Here is an 8,973-nt window from a genome sequence, read left to right on the forward strand (position 1 = left end):
CTTCTCTTCTCCCATCTGCCCGTGTCTTTCTTCATCACCGCTTCACCAAGCCACTTGGGCACGCCGGCCATCCCCCACGTATTTCCAGGGCAAAGTCACAAAATATAAATAAATCTCTTCCTCAAAGACAAAATCAAGGTATTTATTCAGATACCAGAAAGCCAACTACACCATGAACAAGGAAGTTTCATTAACATCCCCAAGCCTTCCTCCCCACAAACAAGCTCCCCTAGGCAAAATGTCTCCTCTCACTCACACCAGCTGCTCTGCCTTAGCTCTGCCTTGCTCTCTCCCAGCTCTGCCTCACTCTTACTTCCTGCTCCACCTGCTTGGCAAGCTCCTGCCACCATGCCATGTGACTCAGGCTCCATCACAGCAGCCAGCTGAGCCTGAGCTCAAAACAGGTCACACAGACCTCTTAATGGGTAGGAAAGGTCTTCCCATTCCACTAACATTACAGCACCATCCTCTGTGGAGGCCAGAAGGACAGTCAGCCCATTTGGTATCAAAGAATCATTGACTGCCACCTTCCACCCTGGCTACTCCCATTTTCCACCAAACTTCCTTCCAGTTGAGTGCTCAGGGGCTAAGATCTTGGGTTTGACGCTTTCTTATCTATTTTGTGTATCTGGTTCTAGGTCATGTTACACAGACAAGTTGTTTGGCCTTGCTGTGGAATACAGATGGTCTGGATGATTGCTGCTCGAAACAATGACTTCAGCGTCTACGGGAATTTCCTTCTTAGTGGATATTCTTCTAGAAAGGGTTCCAATGGTATCTTCGCCAGAATATGAGAGGCCCGCTTTGGAACTGCTCTCATTCATGGAACACTCATAGAACATAAAACATGAGTAAAGTAGGAGTTTCCAAAGAGGTTCCTCTTCTGGGGTGGGTGTTAAACTCTCAAAGTCTACCCCAGCTGGAGCTTTTGGGGAGTGGCCTCCTCTCAGAGCATGCACATAACTGTCTTGTTCCAGGCAGCAACACTGTCCTCACTGCCTGGACAGGAATGGACAGTGTCCAAGAGAGCGCCGTATCTTCACTTCATATCCTCTGGCTTAGGGGATGCTCATAAGAATATGGGGGAGAATGAGGCAAGGGTCATTATGTCCCTTTTATGGAGAACTAGATTGAGGCACATGGCTGAACTCAGCACAGGCAAGGACAAGAGTCCAGGCATCCTGCTCTTTCTGACCCACTTCCCACTCTCGTGGCAAATACTGATGCTGGAATCCACAGGCACTTCTCCATCCAATCGCATCCGCCCAACTCCCTCCTTCTGTACTGCAATATCATTGCTCTATCCTTTTTATTTATAGATTCCCTTCTAATATTCAATTTCCATTTTGTAGTCTGACTACTGAGCTCTTTGAGTGTGTTAGGGCATACACAAGACATCAGGAAAAACAAAGCCCAAAGACCCCAAACTCACAAGAAAAACTCCCAGGAGTTTCGAGGAGACAAGTCCCAACATGACTCCCTCTGTCTGGGAACTTCAGGGACAGTCAGTCAGAATGTTGGTGGTTCTTTGTGCTGAAGACAATAAATCTGGGTTGTGTAGCTGGTTCTGAGTCCCTTTGGGAATTCAAGTATTGTGTGGTGATGGGTTGAGAAATGGAGTAGGCAGGGAGCCATGTTCCCCTAAGAACTATCCAGCACTCAGGGATCTGTTTCCTTTCAGGAGACAGTGGGTGTGGGAAGAAGACTCTCCTACCACTCATCTCTGGCTCTCAAAGATAAAACTGGAAGGCGGGACTTTCCAGCCAACTCACAGCCTACAAGCCTTCTCTAGCATTCTACTAACTTACTGCCAATGGAAGCCTGTTTCTTTCACAAACCTTCTACTGGAAGAGGTTCACATTCTTAGAGATCAAAGGGAGGTACAGGGCAAGGCAATGAAAAGATGAGAGTCAGGAGCCTTGGGTCCAATCCCAGCTCTGCCACTGTAGAGCTGTGCGAGACCTGGGCAAGCCACTGTATTTCTTACCTGTTCAGTTCACTAATCTGTAAAACAGGGCTGTATTTGGTGACCTTTAACCCATATTTCTATGTAACTTATATGAGCTCCCTACATCAGTAAAGAGTCCAAGACAGAAACAAAATTCCAGGTAACTTCCTATCCAGGAACCCAACGCCCTGGCTGAAAGGTTTGTCTGACCCCAAAAGGGCAAACATGTGTCTGCAGATGGATCCCTCGAATGCGATAGTTTTATAAAACAGCCTCAGCCCACAACTTCTTCATCCCTGTTGCTTTAGCCACCCCTGGGGGTGCTCAGATCGGTTGTTTAATCAATGGCGGGGGTGCTGGAACATCCCAATACCAAAAACCAAAGGAGGCAGCAATGTATGGCTTTGGGTTCATTAGATTCGATTCCACCAGGGTCTCGGAGTGGCTGATGTTACTATCAGCCAGTGAATTCTGGCTCAGGTTGTAAAAACCAGCCCTGTTAGAACACTCTGGATCCTCAGTGAAGAACACTGCTCCCTCAGCCCTGGCTTCAAGAGGCAGAGGACAGATACAACACGCGACTTCCAGTGACCACCTGATCTCAGGCCAGTGCATCGACAGGTAGTGGAAAAGGGGCCAGGACCCAGCCATCAGGCTCATCTCAAAAGCATCTGCAGCTGGTCCCCAGGGTATCAAAGGTGCTCACCTAACAGACCAGACTGAGTTTTTCCCTGAAACAGACTTTTGGCCAGGTCTAGGAAAAAGGAAGGAGGAAGGGAACATTTATGAAGTGCCTACTATGTGCTACCACCACAAGGCTACTTACCTTATGTTTGGGGGGGAGGGGTTTTACAAAACCCCCCATTTTGTTTTAAAATACAATAGCAAGTGCATAACAATCTTTTTGGAACGAGGCAAACGGGCTTCAGCTATTGCCCCGGAGAGGACAAGGTTTAATATTTCTGAAGTAATCTCTCCTCCTATGGCCCACCCCCCAAGAGTGTGTGTATGTGTGTGTGTAGTGGGCCCCCCCGCCCCGTCAGTTTGTCACCTCTGGCCCTGGCTGGAAGAGATCTGGGGGGTTCTAGTCCAGCCTTCTCACTGCCCAGATGAGGAAAGTGAGGACCAGAGCAGAGGTGGCCTGTCGCCATCAAACAGAGCTGGGGCTGACCCCATGTCTCGTGGTGCCAGAGATGTTGGGGAGGGTGCAGCATCTATTCAGTGCCTCCCCCAGTCCTGTGGCTGCAGATATGAAGACAGAGGGACCAAAACAGGCTCAAGCACTTGAAAGCATTTTAATACGGCTTACTGAATGAATCCACATGGCAAAATTGGGGAAAGGCTCCTGGGTTAACAGAAGTCTGTCGGCTCCAGAGAAGCCGATTTCTAAGGTGCTGCCAAAATAAGATTTCTCTGGTTTAAGATGTAATTTCCCAGGCCTTCGAGCATGAGAAGAACATTGGCCATCGTGGAATGGCAAACCAGGGATCTGGAAACACCACCTCCGGAACAAAGGACCACAAGGTGAGATCAAACCATTTATTGTTATTTGCCAGGTACATCCCAGGCCTGGGTCCCCTCCCTCCAACCCTCCCTCCTCTTGCAGGTGTTTATCCAACACTCCTCCATCTCCCCTGGCTCCGTACGCTACGAGGTCTCCATCTTGTATCCGTGTTTCTCCAATTCAGCTCTGGATAGAAACCAAAAGGACATCGTCGGCCACATGTCTGAGAACACATAAAGATGGGACTGGGCCCTGAAGTTCACCCAATGAAACCCTAAAAATGGAGGAAGGTCAAAGACCCTTCAGAGAGGTGGGATGTGGAGTGAATGGTCTCTTTCACCTTCAAAGATCCTTCCCTGGCAGTTCTTGGAATTTTACTGAAATGTTTGGGATTTACTGATACCTTCCAAATACAAGTTAGAAGACCTGGGTCCTGATCCTGGCTAATGAGCCAGCTGTAGGAAAGGCACAACTGCTCTGGGCCTTGGACTTTTCGTCTGGAGTAGATGCTGGGATCCCAATACTAGTTCTCTGCTCCTAAGTTGGCTTTTAAGACTAAAAATATATTTCAACTTTAAAATTCTGTTTCAAAACTCCTCAGGAAGTTTCTCATGATAGAGTAGGGCAGCCTTCTTAAAAATGGAGAGATGAGGCCACACCTTGGTTGGCGATAGCCGTGTGCCAGGCTTCACTGGTCGCACCAACCAGGGAACCGAAGAAGCACAAGGGATGAGCTTTTGCAGGACGCAGCACACTCACCTCATTAAAACATGAAGGAGAAGCTACGTGGCTTAAGGTTCTACACACAGCACACATCCTACACTAAGATGTCTCCATCCTAATTCAAGATGTTGCCCCATAAGGAGTTATTTTGGAGCAGCTCAAGCTGGGCCGGAGTGGGAAATGGAGGACATGGGTTCAGGTCCTGGTTTGGTCACTGAAGCCCTCCCTCCTCTTCTGGGTAATGAAGGACAGCCCAAGGCCCCAGGGGCAAACTGAGGCAGTGCTGAGCAAAGTAAAGAGAAGCACAAGGTGATGTGGAGAATGAGAATCTGTGATCTCCTGAGATCACCCCTACTAACTCTGACCCCATGGCTCTAAGGCCCAATGGGTGAAGATGACAAGGAGACAGACGGCTCAGGGCACCAAACCCTGCCATGGTGACCTGACTGGCTGAGTGATGGGTCGCCTAGAGGGGAGCTTCCTGGCTTGGTGCAAGGGGCAAGGAGAACAGGGTTCTCCTGAAGATGCCAAGAGACTCTGGTCCCACAGGATTTCAGGAAATCAATAAGCCCTGCTGGCAGAAAACTAGCACTGACAGGCTCAAACTGCCACATCCCAAGCCAAAGAAAACCAACCCTGGGTGGCCGAGGCCCAGATGTGGCTGCCCGGCTTCTCCCAGGTTCCCTGCTGGACAGGGGAGAGCGGAAGCATTCCAGGGCACATCCCTGACAAGAAGCAGAGCCTGGCAGCCGTCCTGCTTTTGATTTGAATCCCGCAGCGCCAATTACCGTAACTGATTGGAGAAGTCGTCCTCCACGTTGTCATCATCCCAATTATCCTCCCAAACATGTGCATCCTCGTCTTCATCTAAACCAGCCCAGTCTGAAAAGAGAACCAGATGAGACCTGAGAAGCTGACAGAGTGCAAGGAAACTTCAGGCTGCTATTACCACAATATCCTGACTAGAGAAACCATGCAAAGGAGCAAGAGTGCCCTGGCTTCTGAAAGGCTGCCTTACATGGGCACAGCTCGGAGGCAGCCCTGGGCAGAGGCCACAAAGGGTGAGGCCGGGCAGGAGTGCAAGGGAGCCCCCTCATTTCCAGGGTCACAATCAGCGAGATTAGAAACTTAGCAGGGAAGCTGATGCAGGAACCATGCCTAAGTCTGTCTGGGGATGGGCGTGAGGGTGGGGGCAGCACTGAGAAAGAAGGGGAGAACAGAACGCAAAAAAGGGTACCCACAGGCAGAGCCATGGATATACGACATCAGGGTTTGCAAATGCTTTAGAAGTCACTGCCTGAGTCTCAAAACCATCTTGCGCAGTAGGTGTTATTATTGTGCCCGTTTTACAGGCCCAGGGACGTGAAGTGCCTTGCCCAGGGTCCCATGGCTTCTATGTGTCTGAGGTGGGGCCATCAGCCCAGGCTGTCTGGCACTCCACCTGCCTGACTATCCCCCTTGGATTTTCAGTGATTGTGGGGAAAGAAGAGGAGTGAGCTCCTGGGACCATGAAGCTGAAGGAGGCAGCTTCACAGGGCAGTTAAGACATCAACAGCCTGGCCAGTTCAGGACCCTGGGCACAGAGGCTGAGAGGAAAGCCTGCCTCTGGAGTGACACTTGGAGACTGGGCTTGTGCTTCTCTAGCCAAGGTCTGTTCAATCCCTATGATGAAGAAAAGCACGAAGGCCATTGCTGATGTGTGGCAGAAACCCCTGTGAGGGCTCAGAGCACTGGGGGCATCCATCCCAGGCCTGGAAGGCTCTGGACAGGGGGAGACATCAAGGGTGGGAGGCTGCCTAGGAAAATGCTGAGGCAGAAGAGGGCCAAAGGGGAGGCCTAGGACACCTGGAGCGGGGGATCTGATTGGGCCCCTGAGCAGATCATTTTAGGGGCTCTGGAAAGGATGGGACCATCCTGGCAGGAGGTCAGCTCTCTGAGAGCAGGAGAGCCCACAGAGGAGGGGAGCAGCACAGGCTCTGAACCAGGACACAGAAGCTGGGAGAAGGGGCAGCCTCAGGAGCCACCCAGCACAGCACAGGAGATCTGGTCCTGGAGCTCACTCAAGACCTGGGCTGCCGAGTCACAAAGCAGAGGCCACTTTTGTGGCTAGCTTTTCAATCTCCTGACAGGGATGGCCACAGGAACAGTTCATATTTCCTTTACCGGATCTAAAGTTTTTATCTTTTCACCTTTCCTCCTCAACCTCAGACTTCTTGTGGATGTGCTGAGTTTATTCAATGTTTTCTCTTTTAAAAAAAGAATTCTTTTTTTTTTTTTAATAGAGGATGGCTCTCTAGGAGGGAGAGAGTGGGAAATTTACTTACCATATAGACAACGGAGTCATGAAAATCCATTTAAAAAACAAACTTCACATATAAAACTGAACTAAAAACAGACCACCACAAATTTATGCCATTCGGTAGCTTGCTTTTAAGTATTTTAAAATTCATGAGTTAGAATGCTTCCCCTACTAACCTATTAGTCAAACTGTGAGGCAGGAAAGTTGTGTGCATTCGTCCTTCGTTGCCGAAGAAGACCAGGCCATCAGAGAAATGATGACATGACTTGCACTTTGTTTTGATTGGGGGAGGGCTGTGCAGGTCAACAGCCTCACTTCTCCAGAGCCATCTGAATCCAGTGACCAGATATTCATCAGGATGAGAGGAGATGACTCAGGATGAGGCAGTTGGGGTTAAGTGACTTGCCCAAGGTCACAGCTAGTGAGTGTCAAGTATCTGAGGTGAGATTGGAGCTCAGGTCCTCCTGACTGCTGCACTGGTGCCATAACCACTGCACCACCCAGCTGCCCCAAAGCAGTTAAGAGCAAAGTTAAGAACAAGGAGAATGACGAATGATGATAAAGCATGATTTGGCATCTCTTTCTGTCTAGCTACAAGGCCCACAACGACTTGAATTTCGACATTTGGAAGGCTCTCAGCACTGATTTACTAAAAGGACTGGACAGTCCAGGCTACACTCCACCAGAACCCAGAGCAGGCACTCAGCAGTCCTTTGTCACCGACATGAGCTCCCTGGGCTCGGCCTCCAGGAGGAAAAGCAAACAAACAAATAAAACCTAAACACAAATTCCACCTCCAAACCCCTTCTGGAGATTGATTAAAATAAACCGTGAGCTCATCTGCAACCCCAGCCCTCTCACTTACAGTAAAGGATGGAGTCCAATGTCCCAGGAAGGGACCCATGCCCCTCTACACTGTCCCTCTGCCCACTGGGATCTGTGCCCATCTACACTGACCCTCTGCCCCACAGGGATCTACACTCATGTTCTAAGCCATAACATGGGAAATGCTTATTTTTCAGTGATCCCGCTGACTTCTGGTCACTTCCCAAAGGGCCACAGGGAAGCTGGCAGGATTGGGCACACCCCTAAGGGGAAGGGGGGGCTCCCCGCTGGAGCTGGGGGGAACACCCCCCAACATTGTGGTCTGGCCACTAGGGAGTGGAGCTGGCCCCGCTCACAGAGGGGACATGGCTCGGCCCCTCTGGGACCCTCCACGGCCCTGCCGTGGGGCCATGCCCAGGCCAGGACAGACGCCCGAGACCCGTCCACAGAGGACAAGGGAGGCTCTCTCCACCTGCGGCAGGCCCGCACAACAGGGACATCCAGTGTCCTAAAACTTCTTCAGGGTCGGCCCCACGGGAAGAAGCCTCCGGAGGCTCCGAGCCCAGCGCCAGCATGCAGCGGGGGCTTCCCAGGTGCTCACCCAGCACAGAGGTGGCGCTACATAAGTGCTCACCCAGCAAGCAGCAGGTGCTTCCCAGGTGCTCACCCGGCACGCAGCAGCCACTACATAAGTGCTCGCCAGGCACACAGCAGGCGCTTCCTAGGTGCTTGCCAGGCACACAGGAGGCGCTTCCCAGGTGCTCGCCCGGCACATAGCTGGCAGTACATAAGTGCTCGCCAGGTACACAGCAGGCGCTTCATAGGTGCTTGCCAGGCACACAGGTGACGCTACATAAAGGCTCGCCCAGCATGCAGCAGGGGCCTCCTAAGTGGACGCCCCGGGCCAAGCCCCGCCTGATCTCCTCTTTTCGGTTCTAGAGGATCTAGATCACCCCAAGCTTGGGTGTGTAGCTCTAGGTGCCTAATAAGTGCTGGCAAGTGACAGATGGGGAGACTGAGGCCGGCGGAGGAGTGTCTCAGGCTGCCTTTGAACTCAGGTCCTGCTGACTCCAAGCTCTGCCGTGGGGGGGGGTGGTGGTCGGGGGGTGCCCCGGTCCCCTCCCGCCTCCTGTCCCGCCTCCGCGCACTTGCAGCGGCCGTGCCCACGCCGGGGGCGCTTCCCCTCCTCCCCCTCCAGGGCCCCGCGGCACACCTTAACCCTAAAAGCGTGAGAAGGGGAGGCCCCGCGGGGCGCCCAGGGGACCGGGGTCAGGGGTCAGGGGTGAGGGATCAGGGCTAACCTGCTCACCTTCGGCCGGGAACTCCTCGAACTCGTCGTCCTCCTCCAGCAGCCCCAGATCCACCGGCTGCTTCTTTTCCGACATGATGGTTGTAGCCGCCGCGCCCACTGCGCCTGCGCCTGCCCCGCGCGGAGCAGGCCGGGAGCGGGGAGAGGGGGCGGAGCCTGACCGGAGCCGCGGGGGCAGCGCGCATGCGCACGCACGACAGGCTCGGCTCGGAAAGCGCGAGGCGGGGACGGAGTCCGCGGGAGAGGCGAAGGGAGAGAGGAACGCCCTCCCGGCGTCCCTCGCGCGGGACGCCCAGGCCTCGAGGAGACCGCCCCCGTGTGACGTCATGCGGCGAGCTGGCGCCTGGGCCGTGGGGAGGCTCCGT

The 8,973-nt window shown here is 52.7% G+C and overlaps 1 protein-coding gene across 1 annotated transcript; it reads right to left on the bottom strand.

The window, feature by feature from the left end:
- Positions 1-3,473: 3,473 nt before the first annotated feature.
- Positions 3,474-8,973, bottom strand: SEM1 (SEM1 26S proteasome subunit). Its single transcript, XM_072650750.1, has 3 exons — positions 8,609-8,973; positions 4,964-5,057; positions 3,474-3,638 (listed from the first exon to the last, which is right to left on the bottom strand). Exons 1-3 carry the CDS (start codon positions 8,934-8,936, stop codon positions 3,596-3,598), a joined length of 465 nt encoding a protein of 154 aa, XP_072506851.1. The 5' UTR covers positions 8,937-8,973; the 3' UTR covers positions 3,474-3,595.

This window comes from Notamacropus eugenii, chromosome 3 (genome assembly GCF_028372415.1).
Source record: "Notamacropus eugenii isolate mMacEug1 chromosome 3, mMacEug1.pri_v2, whole genome shotgun sequence".
Lineage (NCBI taxonomy): Eukaryota > Metazoa > Chordata > Mammalia > Diprotodontia > Macropodidae > Notamacropus > Notamacropus eugenii.

Excerpts from the sequence above, each read along its gene's own strand:
- SEM1 (XM_072650750.1), bottom strand. The coding sequence starts at position 8,936 with ATGACGTCACACGGGGGCGGTCTCCTCGAGGCCTGGGCGTCCCGCGCG. Across the intron at positions 5,058-8,608 it reads CGAGGAGTTCCCGGCCGAAG|ACTGGGCTGGTTTAGATGAA; the intron begins GTGAGCAGGTTA and ends TTCTCTTTTCAG. Across the intron at positions 3,639-4,963 it reads GACTTCTCCAATCAGTTACG|AGCTGAATTGGAGAAACACG; the intron begins GTAATTGGCGCT and ends GTTTCTATCCAG.